The 20,159-nt window shown below is 35.4% G+C and overlaps 1 protein-coding gene across 1 annotated transcript; it reads right to left on the reverse strand.

The window, feature by feature from the left end:
• Window positions 1–1,246: 1,246 nt before the first annotated feature.
• On the reverse strand, window positions 1,247–18,255 carry LOC117339692 (methyltransferase-like protein 27). Its single transcript, XM_033901410.1, has 6 exons — window positions 18,103–18,255; window positions 10,700–10,833; window positions 10,256–10,387; window positions 8,835–8,973; window positions 4,581–4,673; window positions 1,247–1,729 (listed from the first exon to the last, which is right to left on the reverse strand). Exons 2-6 carry the CDS (start codon window positions 10,823–10,825, stop codon window positions 1,548–1,550), a joined length of 672 nt encoding a protein of 223 aa, XP_033757301.1. The 5' UTR covers window positions 10,826–10,833; window positions 18,103–18,255; the 3' UTR covers window positions 1,247–1,547.
• Between the last annotated feature and the right edge of the window lie 1,904 nt (window positions 18,256–20,159).

Genomic DNA, 20,159 nt, shown 5'->3' on the forward strand with positions numbered 1-20,159 from the left:
GCGAAGGTGTTACTGTGGGAGGAAACCGTAGTACCCGGAGAAAACCCACGTGGTCGGGCTGGTGATCCCCATACCTGTTCACATCAAAAAAGGTGCGGAAGTACACCTGATCTGTCTGAGTTACCATGACGACGGAAGACCATTTCATCATTTAATACGTACCAGCATCTACTATGAGAAGCTCCTCTTCTGAAATGGTTTGAAGTATCCAATGCGGAGATGTTGTAGCTATATTATAATCAAAGTACTGAAAGTACTCTAGCGCCAAAACTCAAGTGTGCAATTTTATCAGTTGACAATGTTTTTAGAAGTATTTTTTTATGTCAGTCATTACATTTTACGAGAGATTTTCCACTGTCATGAAGTATCACGTATAATTTGGTGGCATTTTTTAAATGTTTGGTTCTTTATAAGATTCAGCATGTTTCCCTTAGTTCTTTTCCACATTTTTTGATATGATAATTCATAACAAGATGCATCGTGGGCCTGTATTGCTCACTCCCTTCTTTGATTAAATCATTTTGAATGTTTTAACAATTTTGACCCCTGTGACCTTGAATACAGTTTAATGTCGTTTCTTAATTTCATTGTTTGGCGCCAACCCAGGAACGTAATTTGCATTCCATTCAACACTTTCCTTTCCCAAACATTCAGCATTCTGATTCAAATGAAGATCAAAAGCTAATTCAGTTGAAAAGTACTCAACATAAATAACTTTATTGGACCCCATACCTCTACCTCGTGGGAGGATGTGGGGGATCTACAGCATACCTAGTGTAGCATAGGAATGCTGCAGACTAAAACTGAACAAAACCCATTTAGCCATACAAAACAAAAATTCAAAGAAATTCCTCTTTTCCCTATGTGATCGTGACCTACACCTCCTGAGAACCAAGCCTCTCCTTTTATACAACATTGGATCTTCTTCGCCAGACTTCAGACCAAATTACATCAAAATCTATCAGATGTAGTACTTTAAATGGTGTGTATTTGATATCCGCTTAATGCCCTGTCCCGCCAACGAACAGTGAGCCAGGAAGCCAGATACAATGTTTATACAAAACTAGTTCCTCTTTATCCAGGGATGCTTCAGATCAAATTTGGAAAAAATCATGCATACAAAAGAAGAATGTTCAATAATTAGCTAAAGTTTCTCTATTAGACCGGCCCCTCAAGCCCCAGGGGTAATCTCATTATTATTTGTACAGTTACAATTTTATTTCAACAAATAAAAAAAACAAAAGAATATGTATAACAATACTTTTAATTAATGGCATGTTCAATTTTTGACATAATCTTATGCTAATGCCCCGATTAAAACAATTAAATACAATTAAATAGATTTACAGTTCTTTTGATCTAAAAGCTTTAAATATATATATATATATCTTAGAGTGATGTGTTATAGCTACTTTACCAATATACACTTCCTACACTCCATAAGATCCTAGGCATTTTACAGAAAGTATTAGCAATCCAGTTCATTGTAAATCTATAGAACGTCAGTGTAAGTTGGAATCGTAACTTGTTGATTCTACTTGTACAAGTTATTCTTTCTTAAAAACATAAACTGCTCCATCTTTTTCAGCATAATAGTTTGGGACGACATTTTTCTTTATTTTCCTCCATTTCCCAGTTTCCTCCATTTTGTTCATCAAAGCCTCAAGTACACCGTCATATTCCGGATGTCTCAGATATTCTTCTCGCATCGAAAAAATGACGAATCCCTCTGTGAATCAAACTTTTGTTATAAAACTGTATATACTACACCAAGAGGAGGTACAATTAACACGACATTTATCTTCATTTTCATTCGAGGTCGTTTGCAAGAATATAACAGTTTACACTTCAGAAATAAGCTGGATGATCTATTATAAAATATCATATACTTAATAATAATGAATTTAACTACACAGTGGAATAACATAGATTTATTACATTGTTACCAATGAAATATCGAAAATTATTCATTCTATAAAAGTGATATTTTTCACCAGTTTCGGAATTGATCATTCAAAACACTGCTTACAAACGACAATTGGAAAAATTAAAAGCTGACCCGGTATATTTTGCTATAAATTACAATAAATAAGATGTCTAACTCTATCTTCAGTAATGCCAAATATATTTCACTCGTGCGGCTAATATGTTGATTTTTTTTTCGTAAATATTCTTGATGATGCTGTTAGATATCCTCTATATAATGGGTACTGAAGATACTGTTAGATATCCTCTATATATTTGGTATTACTGAAGACATTGTTAGATATCCTCTATTTATTTGGTATTACTGAAGACACTGTTAGATATCCTCTATTTATTTGGTATTACTGAAGACACTGTTAGATATCCTCTATTTATTTGGTATTACTGAAGACACTGTTAGATATCCTCTATTTATTTGGTATTACTGAAGACACTGTTAGATATCCTCTATATATTTGGTATTACTGAAAACACTGTTAGATACCCTCTATGTATTTCACTCGTTTGACGATCACAGAAGCAAAATAGATATCAACCCTACGGAAAATAAGATTGTTACTCAGTAGACATAACAATGTCAACTATATCTAAACGAATCATTGTTATGGATATATTGTTATAAAATCATTGTTATCCAGAAGTAAGTATTGTTACAGGATTATTATTATGGATGGATATATTGTTACAGAATTATTGTTATCCATAGGGATGTATTGTACAGAATTATTGTTATCCAGAAGGAGGTATTGTACCGAATTATTGTTATCCAGAAGGAGGTATTGTACAGAATTATTGTTATCCATAGGGATGTATTGTACAGAATTATTGTTATCCAGAAGGAGGTATTGTACAGAATTATTGTTATCCAGAAGGAGGTATTGTACAGAATTATTGTTATCCATAGGGATGTATTGTACAGAATTATTGTTATCCAGAAGGAGGTATTGTACAGAATTATTGTTATCCAGAAGGATGTCTTGTTACAGGAAAACACGGGAAACACAGCCAATCATCATTTTCTTTACAATCCCTATTATATATACCAAAAAGCGATTGGGATACATGTACTTCCCGTTATAACATAAGTGATGTGGATACTTCCCGTTATAACATAAGTGATGGGGATACTTCCCGTTATAACATAAGTGATGGGGATACTTCCCGTTATAACATAAGTGATGGGGATACTCCCCGTTATAACATAAGTGATGGGGATACTCCCCGTTATAACATAAGTGATGTGGATACTTCCCGTTATAACATAAGTGATGGGGATACTCCCCGTTATAACCTAAGTGATGTGGATACTCCCCGTTATAACATAAATGATGGGGATACTTCCCGTTATAACCTAAGTGATGGGGATACCCCCGTTATAACATAAGTGATGGGGATACTCCCCGTTATAACATAAGTGATGGGGATACTCCCCGTTATAACATAAGTGATGGGGATACTCCCCGTTATAACATAAATGATGGGGATACTTCCCGTTATAACATAAGTGATGGGGATACCCCCGTTATAACATAAGTGATGGGGATACTCCCCGTTATAACATAAGTGATGGGGATACTCCCCGTTATAACATAAGTGATGGGGATACTCCCCGTTATAACATAAGTGATGTGGATACTCCCCGTTATAACATAAGTGATGGGGATACTCCCCGTTATAACCTAAGTGATGAGGATACTCCCCGTTATAACATAAGTGATGGGGATACTCCCCGTTATAACCTAAGTGATGAGGATACTCCCCGTTATAACATAAGTGATGAGGATACTCCCCGTTATAACATAAGTGATGGGGATACTTCCCGTTATAACATAAGTGATGGGGATACTTCCCGTTATAACATAAGTGATGGGGATACTTCCCGTTATAACATAAGTGATGGGGATACTCCCCGTTATAACATAAGTGCAAAGTCCTTTCAAGAAGAACACATCAGTTATTCCCACAAAACGTATCCGTTGAAAACTGAGCGAATGTATAGTAAGACAATTTTTTTATAATACAAGGGGCAAAATTCTCTGAAGGGATAACAATACAAAATCCTCCACATTTTACTGGTCATCCCCACAAAAGTTTGAAGATCCGTTGAAAATTGAGCTAATGCATAGCCAGACAAAGTTCGTGTTCAGCCAGACGGACGAACGGCCAAGGTTGAGTTGAGAGGTCATTTCAAAATTTGTTTTTATTTTCGTTCATTCCGTCGCTAATGAAGCACATGTGAGATTTAATGTTGAATTATGGGTAAAACAGAAAATGATTTTAAAATTCTTAACTTTTAAAATCTTAACGCTATGAATCGGTGAATGCACCCCACCACATGGGTGTTGAGTGAGTACGGGCAGACGGACGGACGAGCTGATTGTAGTATACCCTCAAATTAACCTGAATGTGTAGATGCGATAATCCATGTGCACGCTCTTATCACAGTAACTTAACCGTAGACATATTCCTATCAGCAATGCGAGAGCAATAAGAAATTATATAATATGCAAAAGAACCCGGGTTGGTTTAATGTAACTTATATTATTTCTCGGTGTTTTGTATACCATGTACATTACCAGGTCGATATTGTTTACCTTTTCGGGTGATTCTTAACATTTCCCATAATGCTCCTGCTGGGATGTGACCTTGGCCCATTCCTCCGGATGACACCACGATGTCATAGGTGTCTGTAGGGACAAAACGTTAGTAATTCAATCAATAATATAATGACACCACGATGTCATAGGTGTCTGTAGGGACAAAACGTTAGTAATTCAATCAATAATATAATGACACCACGATGTCATAGGTGTCTGTAGGGACAAAACGTTAGTAATTCAATCAATATTATAATGACACCACGATGTCATAGGTGTCTGTAGGGACAAAACGTTAGTAATTCAATCAATATTATAATGACACCACGATGTCATAGGTGTCTGTAGGGACAAAACGTTAGTAATTCAATCAATATTGTAATGACACCACGATGTCATAGGTGTCTGTAGGGACTAAACGTTAGTAATTCAATCAATATTATAATGACACCACGATGTCATAGTGTCTGTAGGGACAAAACGTTAGTAATTCAATCAATATTATGATGACACCACGATGTCATAGGTGTCTGTAGGGACAAAACGTTAGTAATTCAATCAATATTATAATGACACCACGATGTCATAGGTGTCTGTAGGGACAAAACGTTAGTAATTCAATCAATATTGTAATGACACCACGATGTCATAGGTGTCTGTAGGGACTAAACGTTAGTAATTCAATCAATATTATAATGACACCACGATGTCATAGTGTCTGTAGGGACAAAACGTTAGTAATTCAATCAATATTATAATGACACCACGATGTCATAGGTGTCTGTAGGGACAAAACGTTAGTAATTCAATCAATATTATAATGACACCACGATGTCATAGTGTCTGTAGGGACTAAACGTTAGTAATTCAATCAATATTATAATGACACCACGATGTCATAGGTGTCTGTAGGGACAAAACGTTAGTAATTCAATCAATATTATAATGACACCACGATGTCATAGGTGTCTGTAGGGACAAAACGTTAGTAATTCAATCAATAATATGATGACACCACGATGTCATAGGTGTCTGTAGGGACAAAACGTTAGTAATTCAATCAATATTATAATGACACCACGATGTCATACGTGTCTGTAAGGACAAAACGTTAGTAATTCAATCAATATTATAATGACACCACGATGTCATAGGTGTCTGTAGGGACAAAACGTTAGTAATTCAATCAATAATATGATGACACCACGATGTCATAGGTGTCTGTAGGGACAAAACGTTAGTAATTCAATCAATATTATAATGACACCACGATGTCATACGTGTCTGTAAGGACAAAACGTTAGTAATTCAATCAATATTATAATGACACCACGATGTCATAGTGTCTGTAGGGACAAAACGTTAGTAATTCAATCAATATTATAATGACACCACGATGTCATAGGTGTCTGTAGGGACAAAACGTTAGTAATTCAATCAATATTATAATGACACCACGATGTCATAGGTGTCTGTAAGGACAAAACGTTAGTAATTCAATCAATATTATAATGACACCACGATGTCATAGGTGTCTGTAGGGACAAAACGTTAGTAATTCAATCAATAATATGATAACACCACGATGTCATAGGTGTCTGTAGGGACAAAACGTTAGTAATTCAATCAATATTATAATGACACCACGATGTCATAGGTGTCTGTAGGGACAAAACGTTAGTAATTCAATCAATATTATAATGACACCACGATGTCATAGGTGTCTGTAGGGACAAAACGTTAGTAATTCAATCAATATTATAATGACACCACGATGTCATAGTGTCTGTAGGGACAAAACGTTAGTAATTCAATCAATATTTTAATGACACCACGATGTCATAGTGTCTGTAGGGACTAAACGTTAGTAATTCAATCAATATTATAATGACACCACGATGTCATAGGTGTCTGTAGGGACAAAACGTTAGTAATTCAATCAATATTATAATGACACCACGATGTCATTGGTGTCTGTACGGACAAAACGTTAGTAATTCAATCAATATTATAATGACACCACGATGTCATAGGTGTCTGTAGGGACAAAACGTTAGTAATTCAATCAATAATATGATGACACCACGATGTCATAGGTGTCTGTAGGGACAAAACGTTAGTAATTCAATCGATATTATAATGACACCGCGATGTCATAGTGTCTGTAGGGACAAAACGTTAGTAATTCAATCAATATTATAATGACACCACGATGTCATAGGTGTCTGTAGGGACAAAACGTTAGTAATTCAATCAATATTATGATGACACCACGATGTCATAGGTGTCTGTAGGGACAAAACGTTAGTAATTCAATCAATAATATAATGACAACACGATGTCATAGGTGTCTGTAGGGACAAAACGTTAGTAATTCAATCAATATTGTAATGACACCACGATGTCATAGGTGTCTGTAGGGACTAAACGTTAGTAATTCAATCAATATTATAATGACACCGCGATGTCATAGTGTCTGTAGGGACAAAACGTTAGTAATTCAATCAATATTGTAATGACACCACGATGTCATAGGTGTCTGTAGGGACTAAACGTTAGTAATTCAATCAATATTATAATGACACCGGGATGTCATAGTGTCTGTAGGGACAAAACGTTAGTAATTCAATCAATATTATAATGACACCACGATGTCATAGGTGTCTGTAGGGACAAAACGTTAGTAATTCAATCAATATTATGATGACACCACGATGTCATAGGTGTCTGTAGGGACAAAACGTTAGTAATTCAATCAATAATATAATGACAACACGATGTCATAGGTGTCTGTAGGGACAAAACGTTAGTAATTCAATCAATATTTTAATGACACCACGATGTCATAGGTATCTGTAGGGACAAAACGTTAGTAATTCAATCAATATTATAATGACACCACGATGTCATAGGTGTCTGTAGGGACAAAACGTTAGTAATTCAATCAATATTATAATGACACCACGATGTCATAGGTGTCTGTAGGGACAAAACGTTAGTAATTCAATCAATATTATGATGACACCACGATGTCATAGGTTTCTGTAGGGACAAAACGTTAGTAATTCAATCAATAATATAATGACAACACGATGTCATAGGTGTCTGTAGGGACAAAACGTTAGTAATTCAATCAATATTTTAATGACACCACGATGTCATAGGTATCTGTAGGGACAAAACGTTAGTAATTCAATCAATATTATAATGACACCACGATGTCATAGGTGTCTGTAGGGACAAAACGTTAGTAATTCAATCAATATTATAATGACACCACGATGTCATAGGTGTCTGTAGGGACAAAACGTTAGTAATTCAATCAATATTATAATGACACCACGATGTCATAGTGTCTGTAGGGACAAAACGTTAGTAATTCAATCAATATTATAATGACACCACGATGTCATAGGTGTCTGTACGGACAAAACGTTAGTAATTCAATCAATATTATAATGACACCACGATGTCATTGGTGTCTGTACGGACAAAACGTTAGTAATTCAATCGATATTATAATAACACCACGATGTCATAGGTGTCTGTAGGGACAAAACGTTAGTAATTCAATCAATATTATAATGACACCACGATGTCATAGGTGTCTGTAGGGACAAAACGTTAGTAATTCAATCAATATTGTAATGACACCACGATGTCATAGGTGTCTGTAGGGATAAAACGTTAGTAATTCAATCAATATTATAATGACACCACGATGTCATAGGTGTCTGTAGGGATAAAACGTTAGTAATTCAATCAATGATTATAACACTTTTGCTCACAAACGTAAACTATTATGTGGTGGTAAGACGGATATAAAAGTTTTCCCTCCTTTTTATTTCGGTGGGACAAACCTGACACATGTATCAGTTGTCGAGTTCCTACCTGACCGGTTAACTTTAGCAGTAGGCCGTGACATTTTGTTTTGTAAATAAACCTAGCCACGTGATAAATCAGATACCTCCTATCAAAGCAGCACTTGGCGGAAGACACATCATCGATTTTTGATCAGCAAAAGTTTAAAAGTTACATTTTTTGTCAATTTTTCCTATAATCTTGTTAATATGTTTATTCATCGTATTCCAACGTTTGCGCGTCTAACCACTAAGCCTGAACAACATTAGAGTAAAAGTGAATCTATTTTCATATTTAAGATTGGAAATTACTGTTGAAGTAAATATTACTATGACAATGGAAAAGATACACAGATTAAGATATAGAAAGCATCCATCACGTTCACAGAACCTTCGTCCACTGTCGACAGCTGCTCCTCTGATATAAATTCCCTGAAGAATTTCTGATAAACCTTCTTAGCCCTGGCTTTCTCTAACATTTTGGTTGAAGGATCCAATGCATGGATATTTTTGAAGCCTTTCTGCTGCATCTATAACACAAAATTGAAGTATAATTATCTTGCTTTAAACTATAATTATTTACTATTGAATTATAATTATTCAAACTAAAGTTTAGTTATCTAAAACAAACTATAACATTTAGAAGTTCCGTGTAAAAGTTCTGATCGGAAAATAAAACTTTACACTAGAACGATGAAACCAGTTCAACAAATGCTCATCTGTTCAAACAGAGTTTTTATAAACTTTAAAACAAGCACACAATAATTGTTTACATATGTTTTAATTGATCTTATCAACAAAAACGTTCTTTAAAATAAGCACCAGAGAGTACCGATATTTGTCAAAATCGTAACGGAAATCTAACCATTTGACCTAGCATTATCAATGTTACGTAAGAAACTTCGAACAAAAGAACAAATATAGCCTTTCAACCCTACGAATAGTTAAAAATGATGTTCAAACATGTCAAATATCCTTAAAACAAGAGGTCCTTTTGGATCTTGGCGCCCACCATTGAAGGATCTTTATCGGTCCTATGAAAGACTGGCCTTTCTCCTCCTCTGATATTTGATACCATGGGGGACATGCATATGAAACATTTTCTGAGATATATTGATAACACCTCATGTGAAGTATGAGAAATATCCCTTCAGTACTTTTCAGGAAATAGCTTTTCAACTGTCTAAAATCCAAGATGGCAGCCTGTTGGTGATTTTGTTTTTCCAATCAAACTTATAATCAAATGGACAAGTGGAACCTACATATGAAGTTTGAGAAATATTCCTCGAGTACGTAAACACTCCAACTCTCATAATCCAAGATGGCCGCCTCTCAGCCATTTTATTTTCCCAATCAAATTCAAACGGATACAACTAAAGACCAATTGGAACATACATGGGAAGTTTGAGAAATATTCATCCAGTTCTTCTAAAGAAATATTAATTATGGTGATGATTGGTGGGCTAAAAATAAGCGCTTACAATCGTAATGTTTTACCCTAAAAACAGCCATGCAACAGACAGCATCCCGCAATAATTTGCAGGTTTTTTTTATGTATAATTCCTTCATTCATATTCAAAAAGTACTATTCATTAATCTACACATATATACAAAGTGGAATCTAGATGAGACTTTATAAATGTCTATGGTATGTACCGACGACTGTCGCTCACGCCAATTCTAAGCCACAAGACCATCTACACATGTACGTGCTAATACATCTTTAAAGAAGAAATATTCATGTCTAGATTATACATTACGTTATTTGATATATTCTGCCTTATTGCCAGGTAAAATAATAATATAACTTACCTCTATGCCAAGCAATCCCGTTCCAGCAGCTACATCGAGCACCAGAGCATTCGCTCTCCTTGATTCAGGTATCACTCCACAACATTCGATAGCTGCCAATACGGGGCCCTTATATCGATCGGGGTTGAGCTCCTATCGGTGTAACAGTGTAGATGGGTGTCGGGAAGAGTGTATATCGGTGTCGGGAAGAGTGTAGAAAAGTGACGTATGAGTGTCTACTTTTAAGTTACATTATCTGGTAAGCTACATGTAACATTGTACATCTATCAGTTAAATAATGGAGATTTATCATTTATCATGAAATATAATCACTGGTAAACAAATTACTTGATGGTTTTAATACACAATGATGTTATTTTTAACATGATATATACGGGATTAATGAGAAGTATCGGCAAGCACAGATATCGGTAGATACTTTAAGACGGTGATATTATTACCTACATTTTCGTATATATCCGCCCAAGTGCTGTAAGAATCCCTGACTTCTTCCTTGGTGTGCCCAGGCCTGTATACGTACTTTAATTTATCGCTAATCATTCTCTCGTCTCCGAGTGCGTTGTTGTCCATGTTGAATTCTGGAAAGAAGTATTGCTCAAAACTGTTAGTGGTGTTAAAACATATGTACTGGATACTCCATCAATTGTCGGATGTATCACTGAGCTGTGAATGTTTGCACCTATCAACAATATTCATATACAATGATAAATAACAAGCAAGTGTGCTTTGATATAGATTGGGATGGTTATAGATATACCTATATGACCTAGTATTTATCCCCTTCGAAATGAATGGATGAACGAGTATCTACAATATAGGGACTGTGTTCCCTAGGACTGGTCTCATTGGTTAGTTTATGTCGACGAGGTAGCAGTGATCCAATATTTGCATAAAAAAGGTTCAATACCTAAGGATATCCATAATGATATATTCACATTTGCTCCGCATTATCCCAATGACACAATGCTAAGAGGCAGTTGCTACCATACGCCTATAACACCCAGTGCCTCATGATCAGGCTATAACACCCAGTGGGTCCTGTGACATTAAAAAAGAGTTGTTTTTTGGGTTTTTTTCAGTTTTTTTCAAAGTTGACGAAAATGGTAAGACAATGTAAATATAAGTATTGAACATCGGTTGTGGTGGGCAAATGTAACATGGGAGCCCTGACGGGTGCGGGTTCCCATGCCATTTGCCCACCATACATCTTGCTGCCATATCGACTATAACAACATTAAAACCACTGTTCATTGCTTAAATGGTAGCAACACTAGGGAAAGATGCCCCTTCATAGGCTACAGTGGAAAGGTTGGTGGCGGAATTTAAGCGCCGCCAACAGAGCTTTGAGAATGACCTCCATCCTGGAAGGCGTGTCAATGTTGCGACCCCAGAAATGGTCAGTAAAGTTCATGACAATCAGACGAGTCACAGAAAGATATATAGCCAGTAGAGTTGGCATTTCACAGGAAAGAGTGCATTCCATTCTGACAGAGGATCTTGCAATGTGAAAGCTTTCGGCCCAGTGGGTACCAAGACATCCGACAGTTGATCAGAACCACACCAGGCGCACATTATCTTGTGCTAACCTTTTTGAGGAAGATCCTGCCAAATTTCTTCAGAGATTTGTCGCATTGGTCAATCAGAGGCTAAACAGCAATCGAAACCCTGGCTCTCCCCCGCTACAGAAGGTGCTACACTTCCGACAAATTGCATTTTTTTTATCAATTAAAAACACGAATAGACGCATATGTATTTTTCCTCGTCACACTTTAACCTATTTCCACCTTCGGAAATTGTCATCTTCTTATTTATCCTAAAAATAAAAAAAAATAAAAAATAAAAAAAAAATTTGAAAATTCATTCCGTACCGAAGAAATTCCATTCCGCTACGCCTCCGTATTGAAGGACATGCTGATTGCGCATGCGAAGAAAACAGAAACACATACGAGTCCTGTAATGGCGATCGCTTAGCGAGGAAGGCCACAAGTGTTAACATCTCCAGAAAAGAAGGAATTACGCGAAAATTAGATTATGAAACGAATAAAGGGAAGGATTCTTATCGGAGACTGCATAGACAGGTGGAATTATATATAAAAAAAACGACAAGGAATCGGAACACATGCGGAAATGGCACAGTTTTTGTTGGAGAGGCAATTGTGTAACGCACACATGTACGTACGTACACACTTATTGTATTTTATGAAATGCATTATTTTTCATATTTCGTTATGATCCTTTGTAACATTGACTCGATCTCACTTACGCTGTTTATTCATTTAGATCGCCATAATATTATTATTTTTTATATATTTCCCCAACAATGAATTCTTTCAGATATGGTTGTGGATATCATTTCCCCGAATGTCACTACAAGCTTCATTATACACTACTCTGCCGAACATTTCCGCTCCGGATATTTTCATTTCGAATATGTGAAATTTTGCATTGCTATCATTTGCAGTAACTATCGACATATCTTCTGAGGGGGCTATTTCGCGCACCACGGGATATGTAGATAGCTAATGCTATTTATAGCCGCAATGAATATGAATAAATAGGTTTAGTACCTATATAGGTGATGACGTATGACATAATATGCAGTAGGTGTAACATAACAGAACATATATGACCCTTTTATTGTCTATCTTACAGAATTGGTTTTCATTTCTTCCAGTTTAAATCAAATGACCATAAGTAATGCATGCGTTAGGCATATACATAGAGATCTACTGTTCATGATCGGTCAGAAGCGGGTGGCTTGCGCGCTATTTTTTTTTTTTTTTTCCATACGCTTAGGTTAACGTTATTTTTGGTCAAATTCATGGACGTTTCATCGAGTTCAACTAGAGTAGAAATTTAAATATTAGGCTCTGACGATTTTTCGGAATGAAACTTTAAAGTTTCTTAAAATGCGTTTAACTTTAGTATTTAGTCCCAACGCTTGTGCTAGTTTGATAAAGATTTAGTTATTCGTCAAATATATGAAAGTTTGTTTAATTTGTTTATCAAGTTATTCATAGTAAACACTCCAGTCCTAAACCAGTTCCGATTAAAACACACTTTTATTATCCACCTTGATTAATTGTACCAAAGAGGAGTTTCCAGTATCGAATATGGCTTAACAGGTCTCCTAAATTGAGATTTATTAAAATACTCCCAGCAGTTAATTTCACTCTAAGCCTAGTTGATATATTCTTTCCAACAGTTAAAACGTCGAATCAGAATCCATTTGCCTGATGACTGAACTATTCTTCTTATCCAAGTTAACTTAAGCGAGTTGATGGATGCATCAAAATGAATCATTTTTCAGGTAACCATCTATTCAGTTTTGAATTCTCTTTCTTTAATCTTTTAGCACCTACCGTTCCGCCAAAAGTAAAAGGTAATACACATGAACGTTCCTACACACTTATTGTATTTTATGAAATGCATTATTTTTCATATTTCCTTATGATCCTTTGTACCATTGACTCGATCTCACTTACGCTGTTTATTCATTTAGATCGCCATAATATTATTATTTTTTTATATATTTCCCCAACAATGAATTCTTTCAGATATGGTTGTGGATATCATTTCCCCGAATGTCACTACAAGCTTCATTATACACTACTCTGCCGAACATTTCCGCTCCGGATATTTTCATTTCGAATATGTGAAATATTTCATTGCTATCATTTGCAGTAGCTATCGACATATCTTCTGAGGGGGCTATTTCGCGCACCACGGGATATGTAGATAGCTAATGCTATTTATAGCCGCAATGAATATGAATAAATACGTTTAGTACCTATATAGGTGATGACGTATGACATAATATGCAGTATGTGTAACATAACAGAACATACATGACCCTTTTATTGTCTATCTTACAGAATTGGTTTTCATTTCTTCCAGTTTAAATCAAATGACCTTTGGATATTATCAAAACATCAATCATTATCATCAATCGATATACCTTTGAACCATAAAATCATCTTTGATAGCATTAATGAGGCCATTAAGATTTGTGGCTTTGCTAAGGTATCCGGTTTTAAAGATATAATGTTTGATAATGAGTAATATTTAGTATCAACATAGATTGTGTTCTGCAACTTTACGAAAAAGAAAGGAATCCTGAGTATGTGCAAATGCAATGAAAATGAAATCCAACAAGTTTTCAAATCTATCAATAAATGCTTGTATACCGGGTCAAACGTTACAATATTCAATAATTGTAAATATATGCGCAATAATATATATATATTCATGCAATAAAAATATTTATGTGCAATAATTGTAAATATATGTGCAGTAATAACAATATTAAAAATAGCATGATTTAATTGAAATATTAATTATGTTGTTAATCTTAATAATTATTATAAAATATTTCCGCCAGCTGTCACTGCCAAGTCGGACGATTTACAGGATCGGGCTAGAATCGGACTATTTAAGTGATAATTATTTATATATTTTGAAGAAAATCTAACAGAACAGTCCGATTCACTTCCTCAACACATAAGTAATGCATGCGTTAGGCATATACATAGAGATCTACTGTTCATGATCGGTCAGAAGCGGGTGGCTTGCGCGCTATTTTTTTTTTTTTTTTTCCATACGCTTAGGTTAACGTTATTTTTGGTCAAATTCATGGACGTTTCATCGAGTTCAACTAGAGTAGAAATTTAAATATTAGGCTCTGACGATTTTTCGGAATGAAACTTTAAAGTTTCTTAAAATGCGTTTAACTTTAGTATTAAGTCCCAACGCTTGTGCTAGTTTGATAAAGATTTAGTTATTCGTCAAATATATGAAAGTTTGTTTAATTTGTTTATCAAGTTATTCATAGTAAACACTCCAGTCCTAAACCAGTTCCGATTAAAACACACTTTTATTATCCACCTTGATTAATTGTACCAAAGAGGAGTTTCCAGTATCGAATATGGCTTAACAGGTCTCCTAAATTGAGATTTATTAAAATACTCCCAGCAGTTAATTTCACTCTAAGCCTAGTTGATATATTCTTTCCAACAGTTAAAACGTCGAATCAGAATCCATTTGCCTGATGACTGAACTATTCTTCTCATCCAAGTTAACTTAAGCGAGTTGATGGATGCATCAAAATGAATCATTTTTCAGGTAACCATCTATTCAGTTTTGAATTCTCTTTCTTTAATCTTTTAGCACCTACCGTTCCGCCAAAAGTAAAAGGTAATACACATGAACGTTCCTACACACTTATTGTATTTTATGAAATGCATTATTTTTCATATTTCCTTATGATCCTTTGTACCATTGACTCGATCTCACTTACGCTGTTTATTCATTTAGATCGCCATAATATTATTATTTTTTATATTTCCTCAACAATGAATTCTTTCAGATATGGTTGTGGTATCATTTCCCCGAATGTCACTACAAGCTTCATTATATACTACTCTGCCGAACATTTCCGCTCCGGATATTTTCATATCGAATATGTGAAATCTTTCATTGCTATCATTTGCAGTAGCTATCGACATATCTTCTGAGGGGGCAATTTCGCGCACCACGGGATATGTAGATTGCTAATGCTATTTATAGTCGCAATGAATATGAATAAATACGTTTATATAAATATAGGTGATAACGTATGACATAATATGCAGTATGTGTAACATAACAGAACATACATGACCCTTTTATTGTCTATCTTACAGAATTGGTTTTCATTTCTTCCAGTTTAAATCAAATGACCTTTGGATATTATCAAAACATCAATCATTATCATCAATCGATATACCTTTGAACCATCTTTGATAGCATTAATGAGGCCATTAAGATTTGTGGCTTTGCTAAGGTATCCGGTTTTATAGATAAACTGTTTGATAATGAGTAATATTTAGTATCAACATAGATTGTGTTCTGCAACTTTACGAAAAAGAAAGGAATCCTGAGTATGTGCAAATGCAATGAAAATGAAATCCAACAAGTTTTCAAATCTATCAATAAATGCTTGTATACCGGGTCAAACGTTACAATATTCAATAATTGTAAATATATGCGCAATAATATATATATATTCATGCAATAAAAATATTTATGTGCAATAATTGTAAATATATGTGCAGTAATAACAATATTAAAAATAGCATGATTTAATTGAAATATTAATTATGTTGTTGATCTTAATAATTATTATAAAATATTTCCGCCAGCTGTCACTGCCAAGTCGGACGATTTACAGGATCGGGCTAGAATCGGACTATTTAAGTGATAATTATTTATATATTTTGAAGAAAATCTAACAGAACAGTCCGATTCACTTCCTCAACACATAAGTAATGCATGCGTTAGGCATATACATAGAGATCTACTGTTCATGATCGGTCAGAAGCGGGTGGCTTGCGCGCTATTTTTTTTTTCATACGCTTAGGTTAACGTTATTTTTGGTCAAATTCATGGACGTTTCATCGAGTTCAATTAGAGTAGAAATTTAAATATTAGGCTCTGACGATTTTTCGGAATGAAACTTTAAAGTTTCTTAAAATGCGTTTAACTTTAGTATTAAGTCCCAACGCTTGTGCTAGTTTGATAAAGATTTAGTTATTCGTCAAATATATGAAAGTTTGTTTAATTTGTTTGTCAAGTTATTCAAAGTAAACACTCCAGTCCTAAACCAGTTCCGATTAAAACACACTTTTATTATCCATCTTGATTTATTGTACCAAAGAGGAGTTTCCAGGATCGAATATGGCTTAACAGGTCTCCTAAATTGAGATTTATTAAAATACTCCCAGCAGTTAATTTCACTCTAAGCCTAGTTGATATATTCTTTCCAACAGTTAAAACGTCGAATCAGAATCCATTTGCCTGATGACTGAACTATTCTTCTTATCCAAGTTAACTTAAGCGAGTTGATGGATGCTTGTGAATGGATCATTTTTCAGGTAACCATCTATTTAGTTTTGAATTATCTTTCTTTAATCTTTAGCACCTACCGTTCCGCCAAAAGTAAAATAACAGAGTTAACTTATATAATATATTTTTCAGACGGATCTGGCAACGTGATGAATAGGTAACTTAGTTGCAAAATTATTGCTTGGTGACATTAATTTTACCTATTGGGCTTAATTTTCTCCGTTTCCATTCCACATTGTTCTTAACCTATTTGTAAAGTAATAAGTAAAATGATGGAATTGTTTTTATAGTTTGGTTCACCCACTCACACATTTTTATTGTCAAAGCACTTTTCCCACTCATTGAAAATACAGGACAGCTTATCTCTTCATAGCAATTTTTTCGTGAAAAACAAACATCGATACAAGTACATGGTTGTATACCTTAAGCTAGACTAAAGCACGGAGGAAATACATCGACGATGAACTCGTGAGAATGCTTGAGAATGGTTTCATACGAGATTGATAATGTTGAGAGTGAATCCGGAAATGAATATATAGATTAGATATATTCAAATTACATAACGGACACTCCTGCAACAACAGCCGCTTATATCGATATTGCATCGCAAGGACATTTTTACAACTAAACAGTATGGTAAGCGAGGGGATTCCAATTTCCCAACTGACAAGTTATGTTGTCGCCTCTCTGGCTCTCGTATTGAGGATGTAGCAGTAATAAGATCTTACCTAGACGCAGACATATCCTTTGATTTTACATATGAATACAGGCGATCCTGACAAAAATAAAATTCTAATGGTGACCAAAATTTTGTTCGCGTTTTCCCCTCAAATTTTTAGTTAGAATTACGATTTTGTTTACATGTCAGATTGTTTTTCATACGAGCAAAACAATGTCAAAAATAGTTTTAACTGACCATGGTGATAACATATAAAGCTGTGTTTCATTTAGCAAAAATAACATACCACTTCAAAGTCTTAGTATCCTTGAAAGTTTCTGAGTCCGTCTCCACTACGGGTGCCTCCGTCAGGAAAAGTTGACGATCTGACTCCGTTCCGATTAATATCTTCCGTCGGACGTTCTCGTGAAAGTGCGGCGTTGGATGTCCTATGCTTGTGCAAAATGTAATCCTACTTAGGTAGTTAGCCACTTGTCGTCCGAAAATATGTTGCGCATGTTCTATCACCATGCCGACACGATCTCCTGGAATTATTATGCTAATTAAGCGATATATTACATTATTACTGAAGTTATCAAGAATAACAAATGTTTTATTAGCAGTTTTAGACAACCATATGTGACACTTACAATGTCAAATTACACTTGACAGTATGAACAAAAGGCCCAGAGGGCCTTATCGTTCACCTGGTTAGATTTAATGAAACGTCAATATATGTTCATCTTTGATTTGTTAATACGTGGGTACTTTTATTTGTTGATGTCAAACAATTCTGTGTATGGTTATCGGTAAGGGATCTCAACTGCTTCCAAAATAAACACGTCGAGACTCTCTAGGATGTTAAATTACCCCAGGGATGGATTTTACAACATGATTGTGTTTAAAGAAATTAAGTCCCTTTGGGTAGTGAAAGACCCGTTGGCCTATTTTACATCAGGATTGTGTTTATCTCTTTGTGTCAAGCAATGCTGCATATGACTATTGGCTTGTGATCTAAACTATTAAAAATGATGTTGCCTTTGTCTTCTGGAAGGTTGGGTGTGTTTGACGACCGAAAGGTAGGCACATTAGAAATGATGTTGTCTTTGTCATTTGGAAGTCCCTAGGGGTGGGGAGAGACCCAAGGGCATACTATTTACAACAGGATGGTGTTAATCTCTTGGTGCCCAGTATTGTTATTGGTTGGGAATTTCAACAGATTCAAAAATACAAAAAGTCTTTTATAGTAATATAGCCAAATTGTTCCATTTTGGCCCCATCCCTAAGCCCCCTGAGGGTCATCTGGACAATTTCTAGCTTTTTGAATCCCCACCCCTAGGGATGCTACCGGTCAAATATGAGTTATAATTATCGCTTACTTCCAGAGAATGAATTGCTTATAGCAATTTCAGCAAATTGATCCCTATTGACCCCGCCCCTTAGGCTCCTGTAGGAATTCGAATCCCAGCCACCTAGGTATATTACCACTGAAATATAAATGCCATACATTGCTTGGTTTCAGAGAAGTCGTTAATATCAATATTGCTAAATATACCTCTTTTGGCTCCGCCTCTCAGGTCCTCGGGGTGTCAGCCCCACCATTTGTACAATTTTGAATTCCCACCCCATAACGATGATACCAGTCAAATTTTGTTTAATTCCAATCAGCAGTTATGAAGAAGACGTCAGATGTTGACGGACGGACGGACGGGCGATGGATGCCACGGTATGGCATAAGCTCACCTTGTTCCAAAGGACCAGGTGAGTTTATAAGAGTTTTGAATCCACCAACGCTTACTTTCACACGTTCAATAAGATATTTATACACAAAATGAAGGTACATCATATGAATGGGGGTATTCCGTAAGTTACTATAATGTCCTTTTAAATATTACACACTCTAGGGCAGTTATCCTCCATGGGGTGTACCAACACAGTGCTCTGAAGACACAATCAGTATCACCCCTCATCAAGAACAGATCCAGTGATGAAAAAGACTGTAGAAGCATAGTCCATACTTAGTGCTGGATGTGTTCCTCAGTATAACCACAGTACTAAACTACCTACAACAACAATACTACATATATACATTCAAATAACAACATCCTAAACCATTGGAATATTTGGCACACGACGCCATTCACTTAGTCCTGCAGACAGTTTCAGCAGTCTGTATGCCTGTTTCACCATCAAAAGAAATGGAAACGTCCTAAAACTTACAGGGGATGCTAGATGTTCATCCCCAGACCATATCAAATATGGCAGTTATACAGGGTTTGATGTTCAGACTGCGAAAGTGGTGGTCATACAGCTTGTTCAGGTATGATATTTACATATATAACAACAGAGATTACAAGAGCACTA

The sequence above is a fragment of the Pecten maximus genome, chromosome 12 (genome assembly GCF_902652985.1).
Source record: "Pecten maximus chromosome 12, xPecMax1.1, whole genome shotgun sequence".
Lineage (NCBI taxonomy): Eukaryota > Metazoa > Mollusca > Bivalvia > Pectinida > Pectinidae > Pecten > Pecten maximus.